Consider the following 17,421-nt stretch of genomic DNA (forward strand, 5'->3'; position numbering starts at 1 on the left):
TACATTACTGGGCGCCGGTTAGAAAATAAATGATACCAAAGATAATTTCTTTCATGCACAAAACTACACCAATTACATGTAAAACGCACGGGTCAGAAATTACAGAGTTGCAACAACTTCAAACAAACTTAACAAATAAATACAAATTTTAAAAAAAACTGATAATTTTTGTAAATTTATTATATTGTTACTCTGTTGTTAAAATGTCATTACATTTGGTGAAGAGCTCATTTTGACTTGTTAATGACTCAAAACTCAAGGATTAAGACTTGAGACTTTACTTGGGACTTGATTGCAGAGACTTAAGACTTGTGGCTTGCGAAACAATGACTTCTAATAGCCACCACTTCCACTACTGGTGCATCACTGGCTCTGCAGGACAAAATGTAAGAGTGACCTCACAGTGTTTACAGACACACAGCAGCATGTTGCTGAGAAAACAGGGTCAAAGGCTGATTGATGAGGCCCAAATATCTTTCCGTTATTGGCACTGAACATAAGGTAGGTGGCAAAATGTCTGTTCTTGTAAAAAACTAAGAGATCCAGCCTGTTGACACATAAGATTTAAAGCAGCACAAATTTTTATCGACATTTAACCTGTTAAACCTGAAACTTGTTGGCCTTACAGCAGGAGAAACAAGCTGTGACTCCAACAGTGGGATATTTTCACTTGGTAGAAAACAGCTGCTTATTTACACAGCAACATGAGCAATTCTCAAAGCAATGTTAAGTGTTTGTAGCCATGTTAATAGGGAGAAAATCCCACATGTGCTACCACAACCTGATGCTTACAGTCGACCTCCCTTTGGCTCCATACATTCCCGAGCCTTTGCATCATCCGTATCCCACCACAGTGCTGACGTAAGAAGGATTTATTGTGGCTGCCCTTGGAATGTGACATGCTGAGTCCAGAGTGCTAGTTTAGTGGGAAAAAGATCCCTGCTGTACAGAACAACACACACATTCTCCACAGCATGGGAACACACGCATCCCCATGTTTGTGTCCCCTTTATAAGTTAGAGTAAGAACTCGTTTTTCAAAAGCTGAAAATGTGACGCTGTGCTGTGAATGAGCCACACATCACCCTGCTGTTCACCTGAACTGTCAGAGAAATGAGAGAGAGAGAGAGTGGAGAGGGGGACAGATGATGTGTGGAGGTGGAGAGAATCATCTCATTACACAGTAATAAATCTGTTGTCCACACTGAACCTGATGTGACCTCTTGGCTTGTTCACATGTAACCAAATTTATATGTTACAAATTCTACATCATAAAGCATTCAGTTCTTAATTTTTCATCACAGACATGAAGCACTTGAGGCCACATTCTTCCTACATTCAGTCAAAACATGCTCAACTAAACACTGACTTCACCAAAGCCCGGTCAGACTGATAATCCACAAAGACAGCCGGCAGTACAAACACCACCACCCGTCCATCACCGCCCTGACAGTGTAATAAACCTAACATCTGAGTGACACATAACACACATTCACACTGCCTGCTTATATCAGCCAGGAGGGCTGTGCTCAAGTCCGTATGCATTAGACGCACGCACACACACACAAACTTTCCAGAGGCCTTCATTGTCAGAAGAGGCAGAGCTCTGAATCACCAGCCCAGAGGAGGAGGAGAGCAGAGAGCAGCAACACGGTGCAGACGCCGAGCATCAGTCAAAGAGATAAGCACAGATCATACAAGCAAAGGCGAGGGATACATCACATTCTTCTTCTGAGATAGCGATCACAAAGTCAAGCTGGCAGCAGACGAGACAAAAAGCCTGGAGGAGGGAGAGGCCAATGTGGAGCAGGCCAACGGAGTACCTGACAGCCCAGCAGGCAGGGAGTCCCCTGGGACACGCAGCAAGCTGGTGCGTGTTGAACTGGAGTGGGACATCCCCATGTCTGTGACGCTGCCCATACAGGTGCAGCCTGACCCAGCACACCAGCCGTTCCCCTTCCTGGACACCACACTGGCCGACCTGGGCATCCAAGAGTGAGTTTGCTCTCAGTGTGAGGAGGCTTATAAAGCAATGTCATGATTTTTTTAACAAGTCTGAGTGCCCGTGTGTGTGTGTGTTCAGGTCAGAGGTGAAGGAAAGGGTGGTGTGGGTGGACACCAAGAAGACCCAGGTTAAGAACAAAGCAGGGAAGCTGAAGGAGAAAGAGATCACCATCCTTGAGGTATGACTCTAACATGACGGATAGCGTCTGAGCTTTTTTTGTATTGATGTGAATAGAAGCTAACAAAGCAGTGTTGTGAAATAATTTTGGTTTCCTCCTGTAGGTGAGAGTGAAAGCTCAGAAGCCTGGAGACAAACAGCTCCAGGAGGTCCTGTACAGCACTGAGGCCCACACTGACCGCTCCTTCTGTCGCACAGGAATGAACATCCTGCCATGGAAACACAGATATACAGGTGTGGATATTACTTTTTTTAAAGCATCTTATGTTGCTGTTACTGTCAGCTCTGAGGGTTACTAGATTGAATTTTTTCCTCATCATCTGTGTTCACTCATATTCATCTCATTATGGAGGATTTGTTTCTGTATGTGCACAACCAAAAATCACTCAGCTGTGACACAGTCTGCAGTGACCTCTCAGAGAATGGGTGAACCGTCAGGCTGATGTAGATCACAGCAGTGTGCCAGAGCCTTGGGCACTGAAATGAGATCATCGTAAACATTACATCACAGTCTGGATAAAGCTTCAATGCTATTGGGAATTTGTGAAAATCAGTTTGACTTGTCCCCACCAATGGCCATTTATTTCTCTCTGTGAGTAACAGAATAACCTCTGTGCAGAAAAGGCTGGTTATCACTATTGTGACAAAGCAAGCTAACGATTATGTCTGACAACAGTATAAAAACGGGCAACCTGCAGATATAGAGACACTATTAATAATCATAGACGTCGTATCTGAACAGTTGTGTTTACACCTTGACAGGGCTGTTTCTTGTCCATGTGTGGTATTTGTCATCATTAACACATACTGATACATCTATGTGATTTAAGTGAGGGATTTAACATGCGTTTAAAAAAGACCTCTCTCTGTCTGTCTGCCAGGAGAGGATGGGCTGACACCAGTGAAGATGACTATGGCGTTGGACATGGAAAACCAGCAGCCTGACTTTACTGAGGCCCAGGGACAACGGGAGATCTGAAGAGCAACAAAGAGTCAGCTATCATCCAAAACAGAGTGCAGTTTAATGTGAATCAACAAGCTAGCCATTTAGGCTAACATACATGTTCAACTAGTCCACAGCAAAGCACTTTTTTTTTAACTCCATTTTGATTCCAAGATGCAGGTTTGCATTTATTTAGAGGATTCAAAGTGTCGTCAGTCTGCCTTTCTACACAGAGGCAAGGTTGAATGGCTTGACATTAACTGCATGGCGAAACTTGCCAGCGTTGAAGCATCTTGTTAAATTTTTGTAGCATTTGTAAAAAATCTCTTGCACTTGTCAAATATGTGTAGTAGGATACTCTGAATAGATTTTAACAGGCTGACCAGACATAGCACCAATAAATGGACTGGGTACTGCTGCATACAGACACAGACTGAGCTGCTATAAGCATTAACAATATATCGACGGTGATGCAAGTGCTGTTCTTTTTATAACAACTGAGTGTGACCTATTAGCTCAGTGTGTCCATTTAGTCAGTGATCTCTGGGGGCTCTCACTGTTGAATTTCTGCCACAGCTCACACAACACACTGCTGCACTGCTGGGCCATGAGAGAGCCCTTTGTACGCAGCTGATAAATCTCTGAGAGGCAATGCAGAAATTTAAATCAAAAGTTTAAAGTCCATCGGCTAACGCTGGGAGGTTGGAACAAAATAATTACATTGTAGATCAATGGAGATTAAATTCATTGCTTCACACTCTGATAGCAAAGCCAGAAGTCAGTCCAAACAGTGGCAGAACAGGGACAGTAGCAATTAACAGTAGCACTTAACAGGAATAACAGGAAAACAAAATACAATGGTAACAACACAGGATGGTAAACCGTAAGTCTTAAAATAATAAAACTTCAACAAAGCAAAGCATGCAAATAAATTAAAAGTTAATGCTCAGAGGCATAACTGTTGAATGCAATAATAATTAGTAGAATGGTTGAAGTGCTGTAGATCAATTAGATCAATTTGGGTCGTCACAAATAACTGTCCCATTTTCCACCTACAGTATAAAAATTCATTGTTTTGGCTGGCTTTCACACAAGAGTGGAAGGATGTGTGCGGGCTACGAGGCAGAGATGGCTGCACTAAGTTTGGCCTGCTGCTCTCTGGGAAGTGGTGTCACAGCTGCTTGGAAGTCTGCAGAGTGTTGCTGGGCAAATTCTTTGATCAGCATGACCAAAGTGTTCTGGGTTTCTGTGGAGGAGAGACAAAGTAAGACTTTTGGGATGACAGAAATACACTGAAGGCAGATTAGTAAAACAGCAGTATCACAGCAGAACGCTGCAGTGACAGACTGGGGATGTTCAGTGAGGGGAAACATTAAACCCAGTGAGGGGAAAAGAGTGTGTTAGCTTTGTTTTTCAGTAACTTTAGATGCACAAATAGCTTAAACACTAAGCATCTAGCATTCTGTTCAGTTTAAGTTGGTGCCTCTTTCAGTGCAATCTAAGAAAACAAGCCACTGAAAATGCTGCCTGTTACCAAAGAAATCTTTACCTATATCAACGTTATTGTTGCCAAGGACATGACTGGAAGCTGCAACTATGGGCTTCATTAGCTTCACAATCTGAAAGAAGAAAAAAAACATTAAAAATGAGTATGGTAACAATGTTAAATATTGCCGTACACGTCGATAGACCAAATTTCACAATGTCCGAGATACCACACATTGTCAGGATTATAACTAAAGCATCTGACGTTTGTTATAACCGATTGTTCTGAATCAAAATGTTGTCCTCTCTGTCTCTGTTAAATTGCTGCGTTTGTCTAGATTCTTTAGGATTGTGTGATATAGAGTTTAAATAAGCTGTATGCATGCATATGCTGTAGTGATACTTTATAAAACATAATAAAATGTAATAAAATCACTGATAAATTGGTCTGATAGTGGTCAATACCAAGCATTCATAGGGATCATTTTTAACATTTGAAGTTGCTCCACCCTCAGTGATGCTGACTTATCTCTTTCTGCTTGTGTTTGTCACTAACATCCTTGTTTTACATCTTTTATTAAGAAAATCTAAACATCACGATATGAAACCCACTTTAGGCATGACAAATTAATGTTCCATGGTGCTTGCACCATTAGAAATTAATTTGTCACCATAAATTAGCCTGAATATGCCATTCAAACACAACTGCAGATATAGTTTTCCTAAAGGCAATAATCACATTTTCTTGACCACATGTGGACAGACAGTAATTTTAGTGTCGTAACTAGCTTGAGTGCCATTCCTTTTACACAGGGATTGCCAGATGTTCATTGTGTTTGTACTGTACCAGAGCAGGACTGTGTCTGTAGAGCATAGCCAGGCAGCTGAACACTGTCTTGTTCTCCTCCATGTCCTCCTTGAGGGGAAGACGAGCCACCATAGCAGGCATAACCTGTTACACAGCACATCATGTCTGTTGTTATTCCAGTTTGTGGTGAATTTCATGCTTGTGAAAATGTTGCCAGCAGTTACGATTATTTGCAGTGGAGAGGTGTATGCTGTAAACATACCTGCTCAAGGGGGACACAATCCACATTGCTCATGATCATCCTGCAGAGGGCAGCACACAGGTTGTCAATCACCCTGAGATCTGACTCTTTGGTCAGCATGTTGGAAAACACAGACAGCATCATGGGATAGTCTCTGGAACACACTTCACTAAGGAACAGCTGCATGTTATGTTTTTAAATTTTGCATTAACACACACTCTCACACACACACACACACACTCACAAAGACAGACACACACAAAAGTAAGAAGGATACGATACACAGATGGGTCCAGCTGCCTGAGCCAGACATCCAAGTCCAAACACGCTGTTGTTGCGAACCTCAGGATCACTGTCCCTCACTCCAGCAACCAGCACAGGAAGCAAACGGTTGGACAGTCGGCCTGCCAGTCCCTGGCCCCCAGGCACACTCACAAGGGCCTGCAGGATCTCTCCGATTGTACCCACACAGAAAGACCGGTCTGCCACAGTGCATGTGGATTTCTTTTGAGATGGGAAAAAAAAAAAAATTGTGTCATCATCTGCTTGTCCTGAATAATGCTGAACTGTGCAGGGTGCCTTGTTCCTGGCACAAATTCAACTTGTTTCAATTATTTTTACATTTTGTTTTTAAGCAATTAATCTTTAAGTCAAAGTTCGGTCTCTGAAAATGAACTTGTAGTTGGAAAGAGTTTTCTGTAAGAAATAAGCATCACTACATGACAGGACTGGGATAACTTCGAGTTGAGAAAATGGGTTTGAGTAAGTAAGACTTCTGTAGTACTGCGGTTGTTGTCAGTAGGTCTGGACTCACAGCTTTGCTCATGATGAGAGGCAGCAGGTCATTGAGGAAAGGGGCAAATTTGTCTGCAGGCACAGAAGAGGCCAGCACAGGAATTCCCTCCCCAGCAAACTCCAAGAGCATGGCATCATACTCCGCCTGAACCAGACAGCACATCAACAAAAAACACATTGAGTGAATGGACAGTGATGTGGACACAGAAGTTAGGAAATAATGGGTAAAAAAAGCAATCTCTGATTAAATATCTTAATATTCTGTATATCCATCAATATTTGGATTTTTTTCAATATCTATATAGCAGGCAGTTTGGTGGATGTTTTTGTTTTGACTGCATCAGTGTAATGTGAGGTCATACACTTTAACATGGCGGCAGAATAAATCTAAACTCTTGCATTAACAGTCCTATGTTTTTTTCCATTTACTTTTCCAAGAAATAAATTGACATCTTGCTTCCACAATAATGTCAATTCATATTTATAAGTACATAAATTTGACTGCTCTGATGTATTGTCACTCAAGAATAGATCACTTGTATGTGCAGATTTAAGGACTATAATGACTTGAGTCTGATTTGAGCAAGAGAGCAACTAACCTGCTGGTCTTCATCATCGGCTTCATCCCCACCACTGTCCTGACAAACGGTCTGAAGAGAAAGTGAAAGGTGAAGGTATACTAGTATAACTTCCACCTAGGAATTATCACTAATGTTAAATTACTTTAGTGACCTCAGTTTTAACAAACAAAGCCATCACCCCATACTCTTCAGTCTCAACTATCTCACCTTTTTCTTGAGCACATCACGGATGACATGGCTGATCTCCTGAAGGCGTGAGGGGTTTTTGAAAGCTTCCTCCTTGCATGACTTTATGACATTGTTCATGGTTTCCAGGATACCCATCACGACCTGGCGCTCTTGCTCTGTTCGCACTGTTTCCACAAAGCAAGGAAGGACCACATCCAGCAACTTCAGCAGGGCTGAGAGAGGGAAATAAGATGTTTGGAAATGAGAAGGAATAAAGTTAAGATTAGATAAAGGCAACTGCACTGATTCCTGCTTGCCACAGTCTGAAAAAACTAAGTTAACTGGCCTCTCCATTACTGTTTGCAATTGTATATAACATTACAGTATACTATACATCTGCTCAGAGCCCACTTATTTCTTGTCCCTTGATGTTGCTAATTACTCATCCCCACTTCAACAGAAAGCAGCATTGCCAATTTCTGTATTTCCCAAAAGGAGCAACAGCAGCGTAGAGTTCCTGATAAGAGAGGCTTTACCCTGGTGGTTGGCCTCAGTGGTATTCTCCTTCCACACTTGATGCTGAGCTCGACAAAACTGGCCCATGGCTCCAAATGCTGCCCTGCGGACGTCCTCATGGGGAAACTAGGGAGGGAGGGAAGTGTGGGAGGATACAAAAAAAGCATCAAGTTACAGCACGATGGGTAGTGGTAAATAAAGTAAACATGCACCCCAGCACACAGATACAAAATAACAGATTTATGGGGTCATGAGAGACAAAGCCTCTGTTATTGAGAAGTGTTGCTAAACAAGACACTAAGTCCCTCCTATGACCAGTGGAACTACTCGAAAGTTGACCCTGATTTAGAGATTTACAGATGACTAATTTCAAATAACTGTGCTTTATATCATTTACAGCAAACTTAAGATAAGGACATGATAAGAGTTCAAGAGTTGCATTATCAATCTACCATCAGACACTTCCATTTACAAACAGATACAAACCTGGGGTGACACAATGCATGCACAAACACAGACCACAAAGTGCCCTTCACAGCACATTAGACAGAGAGGGATGATTGGGCCGACCAGCCAGCCAGAGTGACTTACATCTCTCATCTCGTAAACCTGCTGGAAAGTGGACTCCAGGAAGGGCTGGAAGGCAGCACTGTCAGGAGATACCATAGCAACAGATGTTAATACATACAAAGGTATGCAAAGGAATGTGTGACATAATGCTGGTGTAACAAGCTATTCAATAAATTCAGTAAAATGAGTAAATAAGAAAGAAAATATATTAAAAAATATTCAACATCATTACCTACAAAATTAGAATTTGGGACATAACTGCACATATATGACTCTAATGACTTGTTGTAATAAAGTTTCTGAGAGGAGAGTCAGACTGGAAGAGAAATAAAAGAAACATTATGCAAAGAAATACTAAGACTAGATCCTTTATAAATATCTATGTTACCCAGTGCTGAAGGCAATCTCTCCCAGTGCATCACAGGCGTCCTCCTTCTCATCAATGTAGGCGTTTTCAACACTGAACCTGAGAGATGGATAGACAGACAGGGTATCTGCAGGTTTCAGTAAGTTAAATTTAAGACTTTTTAAGACCTTTTTAATGCCACCTTGAATGGAATTTAAGACAGAAAAAACTATAAATATAAGCGATGGCTGGGGGATCCCGCTGTACTATAACCAGTGCTTAATTTGTAAAATTAGAAGTGGGGGAACACTTTTTTAAGCGGCACCAGAGCCGCTTCACTGCGCAACTCCGAATGGAATGGTTGTGACATCTAGTGTTGTCACGGTACCAAAATTGGGACCCACGGTACGATACCAGTGAAAGTATCACGGTTCTGAGTAGTATCATGATACCACCGCAAAAATGAGGCAGATGTGCCTTTTGTCATTTATAAAAAGATAAATCACTTTTCTATAATACATCAATGATATTTCAATGGAATAAATTACTTATTGACTTATTCATACTTCAAAAACAGCATCAATAAGTGATTAACATGGGGGGATTGAAATAAAATAAATAAATAAAATAAAAATCAACCAGCCACCCTCCTCCTCTGACAAGTAAATAAACAGTCCCTAAAGTGCGGTGAGGTTTGTGGACCATTACCTGCCACAAAGAGAGAAATGTGAATGGCAGTCATGACGCCAACAAAAGAGGAAATTAGGCTACTGGACCTGGGGTCGGATTTCTCTGTTGCCGCCGGTAAGCCGTTATTTTGCGCCACAGAGCCGCCGTAGGCTATATGACCACCGTATTCCTGTCTGTTACCCCCGTTCAACCCACAACCTACATGATTCGCCTTTCGTTTCTGCTGCTGGTTGAAATCTGGACTCGCACTGTGTGCTGAATGATTTATTTTGCTGGCACAAAACTATTTTTAGTCACAAATGCGAGTAAAATGCTCGCACGTAGAGCTCTGTGGAAAACAAATCACTGCCGACAAGTAAAAAAGTCATAAATAATAACTTTCACTGCTCAAAGATACTCACGTCTGGAAAACAAACCACTACAGCAGCATATTGTGTGCCAGGTGGCCAGCGCGCGCCGTTAAGCCCTTTTAACACTGAGCGCGCAAAGCGCAGACCTCCGCCGACGAACCCATTCATTGCAGCGTGCCAGCGTGTGCCGTTATTGGACGGCGCATGGACACTCACAGAAAAGTGCCGCGAGAATTAAAAAAAGAAAAGAAAGTCAGATTAAATATTCCGCAACAATTTTAAGACCTTTGAGTAATGAATTTAAGACCAATTTAAGACATTTCTAATGAATTTAAGACATTTTCAGGCCTTACTTTTAGATACATGAATTTAAGACTTTTTAAGACTTTTCAAGGATCCGCGGGTACCCTGGACAGAGTTAGAGCAGTCTTTTGATCAGCAGAGGTAGTAAATATATGTGTGTGTGTGTGTGTGTGTGTGTGTGATACCCTGCAACATCATGGATATCCGTCTCAGGCTCATCTTCCAGAAAATCCACATCTTTCTCTTCTGCATCGTCGTCGTCGTCGTCATCCAGCAGGACAAATGTCTTGTCTTCCTCAAGGTGTGCCTGAGAAGGAGGGCGGAGGGAGAAGGAAAGTGAAATGCTGCATCACTGTTATTTTTATTATGAATAGCGTGTAGGTTTCAGAGTGTTGTTTGTCTGCTTTATACCGTAATGCCTTCATTAGATTTGAGGGCGAGCAACATGACTGTTGTAATGGCAGTGAGGTGAGGAGTCAGGCACTCTGGGCTGACTGTGGATACAGCAGAGTACAGACTGTACCTGATGCGTGGAACCACAGAGAGAGGTGAAGTTATGGTTACAGAAAACAACAGGACATTTGGAATGATTTTTTTGCAATTATATACCATTTGTTTTGTCTTCAAATAGTAACAATGATGTGTATACTCAAGTCTGTAAAGAAAGATATGTATGTAGTTTTACTTTTTTAATTTATGCTTTATACTATGACTGTGTACGAACTGATCTACTGTGTGAAAACAAAACAAAACAAAAACCCCCAAAACATTCACTCACTCACACACACACACACACACACACACACACACACACACACACTAAGTAACATACGTGCAGCGTCTCAAGTCAGGGTCATCAATGGTGTCAGTGAGGTTGAGGCCCAGCTGAACGCACTCTGCAGCAAGAGGACTGAAGACATCTTTGCCAATGGTACGGGCCAGCACAGAGAGAGTATCTAACCACAACAACACAAGATGATCGACATCCATTCATTCACGATGAAGAGTTTGGTATTAACTTAGATGTAATTTTTGTTTCCTTAACAGAGTAAAATAAGAACTACATAATCACAAGACGTATGTATAACAAGATGGCACCAGGGTTAAGTGGGAAAATGTTTTGCTCTGAATATACCAATATCACAACTTCTTACTTTCTCTTTACAGATCTCTGTGGTTTACAGTACCTACCCAAGGACTGAGTTTGCAGGGACCTCATTTCCTCTGTGGTGGTGGTGAGGAAGCCCTTCAGACTTTCAATAACTGGAGGGAAGTAGGGAACCAGCAGCTCTTTGGCAGCATTGGCTGATAAGACAGTGATTCACAATGGGCTTGGGTCACTTCACTTTAAATCCAAACAGCAACAACATTTTTTTGTGTCTTAGTGAGCCAAGTCTTTGCAGGTTAACATTACATCAACTGTACTTAATGGTTTTATTGAGTAGCACCTCTTCAGTCAGAAATGGCTTGGCTTATTGTTTGGCTAAAATTTAAAACTGCTCTCTTTCGCTCTCTCTCAGTTCCCCAAATCAGAAATACCACCCCAAGCTAAATGACTTGCAAAGTGGTGCAAGTAATACTATTATGTTGACTGTGAAAATCTTCATTTAAAGAAAACTGAACTAAACACAGATAAGAAGTTTAACCTGTAGCTTACATAGTAAACCAGAAAATTTGCATAATCATTTTCTTGTGCAGGTTTTTGGACTAATCTGTGAGTGTTTCTTACCTATGGCCCCTATGGCAGACACGACAAGCTCTTTTATCTTGAGGTTTTCAGTGTTGTTGAGAGCAGACAACATAGTGTCCATCAGGGTGGGTAGGTAGGGCTCAATATCTGCTCCTGTTTAGCAAAAAATAATGTAGATCCTGTTCCAAAAACTTTGGATAACAAAGTCATGATTAATTATAACATTAAATCGAGTAAAATGTATGATGGAACCTTTTTAATACCAAATCACCTGAATGACTCAAATAAAACAAGTCTGGATCATTAAGTACCCTATGATATTTGTTAAGTAGTTAGTTTCTTACAGATTTATTGGAAAGCTGTGTTTTAAAAATTAATATCAGGAAAATTGTTGTTTGTGGAAGTGTCTTGTTTCCTCTTGCAGAGGGCAAGGTGAGCAGGTTCTACAGTGTCAGTCACTGTGTGAACCTGTTTTCAGCTTACCTAGGTTTTCCATGAAGTTCTCCAGAGCATAAAAGGCCTTGGTGACATGGCCGACCTTAGCCTCCTTCAATGAAGAAAGGTAGCCCAGCAACAAAGGCATCAACTCTGCACAGTATTTGCTCACTTCAGGCTGAGATGGATCAGTGAAAAACAAAATTAACAGAAATACCATACCATAATAATAAGAGTGGTTGCAATCAGTAAAACTATAGATTTACGGGTGCATTTATATTTGTTTAACTTTATTATTTAAGCAGTATCAAAGTGAGTCAGTGCCAAGAGATGTGATATTAAACTGCAATCTCTATCCACTCCCACATACAGTCCCAAGTTTGAACTGTGAGTATTTAATGGTTTTAAAATATCAAAATCTTTGAGAATAGTAGAAACAACAATATCTATTTATAATTGATTTACTTTAAAAGTATAATCAAGCAACACAACTGTAAGCAAATAAAAAGAAATGTATGTACATGTTGCTGTTTCCACTCACCTGTAAATGTTCAGAGAACTGCCCCAGGGCAAAAAGACCTGCACTGCGTACCACCTGATTACTATCAGAAAGACTCTGGCACACTGTCTGCAGCATTGACGACAGCATCCTAACACAGATAGAGACAAAAAGGTGAATATACTCAAGTGCCAGTGACTGTCAGTCAGCCAACAGACTACCCTTCAACAAGAATATGGGTGTGATGTCATGAATAATAAATAAATTCTAAAAAAGAGAAGACACAACTGGACATACTTGGTGCGTATGTGGTCGGCACATCCTTCAGCCAGCACGGCAAGACACATCAGACCCCCCTTTTTCTGATAGGGGTCTTCACTGGCAAGGCAGGTCTGGGTGAGGGGTATCTAAAACACAAGTTACACAATATCACACATTGTCAAGAGGCAGCTCATCACATCTAGTCATTTAAATGCACAATGTTTTTTATAAATATTAATCAAGAGCCAAACAAAAACAGCTGAATATAGTTCACTATACCATTACAAATCTGGTGTTGTTTACATCAAAATTCAGATGACTTACCAGATGTTGAAACAGTTTCTCTGGGGGCATATGGAGTGCCATAGTGTCAATAATCTGGAAATTTAACAAAAATAATTTGTCAAGTGTAATCTTCATTACAACTCTACAGTGAATCTACTAAAGCTATTGCAAAGTACATTTTCTTACACAAAGGAGGAACACATTGTACATCAGCACCAATAACTTTCCCCTACCTGAGCCGCACAGTGTTTGGGATTGTCATTGTCTGTGCCATCTCCACTGTCATCCTCCTCATCCTCTGGGTCCTGCTCACCAGGTGGAGGAGCTGCTATCAGCACAGGGAAAATGGCTTGCAGGATGGGGTTCAGCAGCTTTTGCTTCAGCACCGTCTAAAAAGCAGAGGAATTTAGGTGGAATTTTTTATTTAGTTGATATAAAATTACTAAGCCAAACACTTTGTTTCTGAACAAGCCAGCTGATACTGCATGTAGTTAGGCAGGAAGCCAAAAAGCATTAATCTTCCATCTTTTGTTAGCCAGAAAGGTAAAGAAAAGAAATGGAAATTTGCAAACCTAGGAGTCCTGCACATTTTTGTTTACATGGAAATAATACATATTTAGATTAATAAAGCATGCGGTTTATATCTTTTGCTTCATCTATACTTCTGAAATGTATACTCCACCAACGATAAAACAAGAGAATTATTATTTTCCCCCAAATTTAGATTAAGAAATTTAAAAGACAATTAAAAGAAGTTCGTTTTCCTGAAACAGGGAAAAATATATTCATTCATAGTAAGTGCACAGGGAAAATTTATGCCTACCACAGTACAAGAAATAGCTGTGTCATGGTCTACCACATCCATCTATGCATATAAAGCTTTACCTTTCAAAACTAGACTGAGGGACAGCTGTCCACTGGCCCCTCTGAAGAATATCAGATCCAGTAGGATTGAGATGCAACGTCATCACAAATACTACAAATACTTGTTGTGCTGTTCTTGATCCTTGTTTATCATTATAAACTGAAGGACAGTTATAAGTCATTTATTTATGATAGCTGTTAGGTAACTTTACCTTGCTCTTCAGCTTGATGAGGAAGGCAATACAAGAGAGTGCTTTCACCCGCAGAGAGTCACACAGTGTGGTATCACTGCCCACCTGGGGGGAAAAAAAAAACCCCAACATTAATACTGTACATATGTTACCATAATTCTCACGTATTATCATTTGAGTATTCAGATAAAAAAAATGATTTGTCAGTTCTGAAATTAAAATGAACTTCAGACCTCCAAGCAGAAGCGGACAATGTCAGTAACATGAGGGACGATGATGGACACCTCACTCTCCATGAGCTCATTAAACACCTCCATGGCCTCGCTGGCTTGGTCCTGTGCAGACACATACATACCCAATAATTTTAGAGGTCAGATTCATCCATATTCTTAAATGCATTTAACTGGCAACATAAAAAGCATGACTTTAAAAAAATAACTTCAACACATTAGAATCTACCTGATCTGCCTTGATAAGGTGTTTCAGAGCAACAATGAGACTGGGGATGATGGAACGCATCTGGTTCTGTGGGGCAGCAAAATGTCACTTCAGTCATTATAAAGTGTATAAATCTATCTTCATCTTTATACTATTTGAAAAATTGTTCCTGCCAAATGTCAAAGTTAAAACTGTTACACAGCCTCACCATCTCTTCTGTGCCTGTATATGCAGTTATGGCTGTGAGGGTGAGGATGCAGTAGTACAAGGCTGTTGGGTTGCTGTGGTCCTGCAGTACAGTACTGAACAGCATTAGCAGCTGGCAGTAGTGAGGCTTGAAAGACTCAGGGTTGGACTCCATCACCTTATTCAGCAGCAGGAGGCCAACCTGTTAGACAGAAGAGCAGTCATATTCCATGATCATCTTCAACTTTAAAACAACTCTGAACAAATAACTGAAAACATAAAAATACCAATCTGTAACCACAGCTCTTTTAACCTTATCTTAACTCTAGGTGTTCCATGAGCCCCATACCTGTCTGTCATGAGGGTTGCTGCTCTTGGTGGATTCATTGAGGAGCTGCAGTAAGGCAGGCCAGCGGTCTGGTGTCTCATGTTTAACCATCACTGCACACAGTTGGGACAGCGAGTGCTGCACTGTGTGCCTGCAAAACAGAGATACATAGACATGTACAAAGAGGCTAGGCTCATTCATGACATTTCACATGTGTATTGGCTACATGTAGCCATACACATTTGAGGCAATATCTTATGTGTCAGTGTCATTTACAGCATATAAGATTTGGGTCATTTTGAATTACTTACTCTGTTTCTTGCATGAAGGTTTGTAACACCACTGCTTTAAGGCTGCATGATTGAAGGAAAACATAACAATTCAACTTATTTTCAACTTAATTTAACACCTGGGTGTGGTGTTATGAAAGTGTACAATTTTTCAATGAGAAGAAATGAGCAAACCTCTCTCTATCATTAGGGCTTATCTTCTTCCAGTGTTTCTTCACTCTCAACCTCAGCATCACTGCAGCTGACTGGCGGATCTAAGGGGTAATATCAGGAAAAGATTTCATGTTAACGGTCAGTCTACAGAGCCCTTAAGTTGCTGGGGATCAGAGGACTGCAAAGCAAGAATGCCATCAGGAACATCACTGATGCTGCCGAGAGGGCATCAAGATGGCTGTGGATCATAAGGGGTGGATACAAGCTACCTACACACAGGCCAGGGTCTGATCAACCCTGTGTGGGTCTCCTGGGCGAGGGTGCATGATGTTGAAAGACGTGAAACACCCGATGCCCCCAGGTTACAACACTGATGACGTGTCTCGGTCAGTGGTTCCAAACTGGTTCAGTCACAGGGTCCAGATTTCTCCTTCGCCATTAGTTCAAGGTCCACAGAGTTTAATATATTCAGCGTCATACTTGCATTTGGCCACTGTACTTAAAAATAAAGTGTGTTTTTTACAAAGTTGATATGTTAGCAAGTCACTTGCGGTCCATTCAGAATGGACCCGCAACCCATCAATTAGGAACCACTGGTCTAGGTTGCAACTTATGGCGTGTGTAAACTCACATAGACGAAAGCCCATAGGGACAGTATTTCCCAGACACTATCTCACATACACACAGTCATGCTGCAAATTATGCTAATCCCATAGGATAAAACAATTCTCTCACACACACACATACACACAATACCTGAGGGTTTTGGGAGCCACTCATGACAGCACACAGGGCCGGTATAATGGCTGGGTCTTTGAAAGCCTGTTTGAGCTGGGCGGTGGCCTGAGAGGGGACAAAAGAGGTCTCACCAAGTTAGACAGGCTACTGCAAACTACATTGTTGTAGCAATCACAGGGCATCAATCTAACAACATACAGCCAGATGAGTCAAACCCCAACCCTCAATTTTCCCCTTTTCAAAAGGACTTTCAGTTAACTTAACTACCTAACTGACAGACTGAAGTTAAGTAACGTTAGAGCAGTGGTGCTGATGACCAACTGACAGCTAGCTAGCCGTTGACACCACACGTTAACTTAGCTAGGTTAGCTAGCTTAAAGCGATAACCGTTAGTTGTCTTCTACCTGACAAACTAGTGATGCTAACTTGAAGAAAAGTTATATTTGGTGTTACCTGTTGTATGACAGCATTGTCAGGCTGAGTCAGCTGTGAAAGAATTTGCTCGAGTTCCTGTGTCATCTCGACAGCTCGGAGTTACTAGACTCAGATAACCTGTTGTGACCGTTAACGTTACTATTTCTAATAAACCGGGCTAGGATAACGAGTTATCCTTCGCGGTGAGGTTACCGACGGCGTCTCAAGTTATGTTACAGCTGTCAGATATGTAAACAGAGCCTCTGTGAGCAGGTCTAATCGCTAGCTTATGTGTTAGCTGTAAAGATTCACTTTAAAAAATCGGATACGTGTGAAGTTATCAAGCCCAAAGAGAGTCTGACAGATTCGAGCCCCCAGCTCGGTCTGGTCCGTTAGGGCTTCAACTGCCAGCACGCGGGGCAGAACCGGCCAGGAGTTCCATGTGAGTTCTGTTAAAGGGCCCTGCAGCAATCAGTGTGCATTCAGTCTGATAGAAACAAACAGCGCCTACTACCGGAGAGGAGGGCACGGTGCGAAAAACCCAAATCAGTGGCGGGAAGTACAGTAATTTACACTTACATGTGATTTACTTTGGCACCATTTTACTACTTCAATTTTATGCTACTTTATACTTCTACTCCTCTACATTTGACAGGGAAATATTGTGCTTTT

General features: G+C 41.4%; 2 protein-coding genes across 2 annotated transcripts; one reads left to right on the forward strand and one right to left on the reverse strand.

Moving 5' to 3' along the window:
* The first annotated feature begins 766 nt into the window (after nt 1–766).
* On the forward strand, nt 767–5,056 carry si:ch211-196f5.2 (uncharacterized protein LOC556372 homolog). Its single transcript, XM_049566085.1, has 5 exons — nt 767–861; nt 1,740–1,994; nt 2,083–2,182; nt 2,286–2,415; nt 3,063–5,056. Exons 1-5 carry the CDS (start codon nt 767–769, stop codon nt 3,158–3,160), a joined length of 678 nt encoding a protein of 225 aa, XP_049422042.1. The 3' UTR covers nt 3,161–5,056.
* Nucleotides 4,231–17,229, reverse strand: ipo4 (importin 4). Its single transcript, XM_049565189.1, has 30 exons — nt 16,789–17,229; nt 16,354–16,440; nt 15,619–15,698; nt 15,466–15,507; nt 15,176–15,305; nt 14,849–15,028; nt 14,662–14,727; nt 14,436–14,537; nt 14,224–14,307; nt 13,381–13,536; nt 13,187–13,240; nt 12,899–13,008; nt 12,644–12,752; nt 12,151–12,280; nt 11,707–11,820; nt 11,169–11,282; nt 10,810–10,933; nt 10,389–10,500; nt 10,163–10,284; nt 8,677–8,754; nt 8,310–8,367; nt 7,739–7,844; nt 7,242–7,435; nt 7,053–7,103; nt 6,473–6,598; nt 5,936–6,162; nt 5,680–5,812; nt 5,457–5,561; nt 4,674–4,743; nt 4,231–4,370 (listed from the first exon to the last, which is right to left on the reverse strand). The coding sequence occupies exons 1-30, from the start codon at nt 16,852–16,854 to the stop codon at nt 4,240–4,242; spliced, it is 3,261 nt and encodes a 1,086-aa protein (XP_049421146.1). The 5' UTR covers nt 16,855–17,229; the 3' UTR covers nt 4,231–4,239.
* Between the last annotated feature and the right edge of the window lie 192 nt (nt 17,230–17,421).

The sequence above is a fragment of the Epinephelus fuscoguttatus genome, linkage group LG21 (genome assembly GCF_011397635.1).
Source record: "Epinephelus fuscoguttatus linkage group LG21, E.fuscoguttatus.final_Chr_v1".
Classification (NCBI taxonomy): Eukaryota; Metazoa; Chordata; class Actinopteri; order Perciformes; family Serranidae; genus Epinephelus; species Epinephelus fuscoguttatus.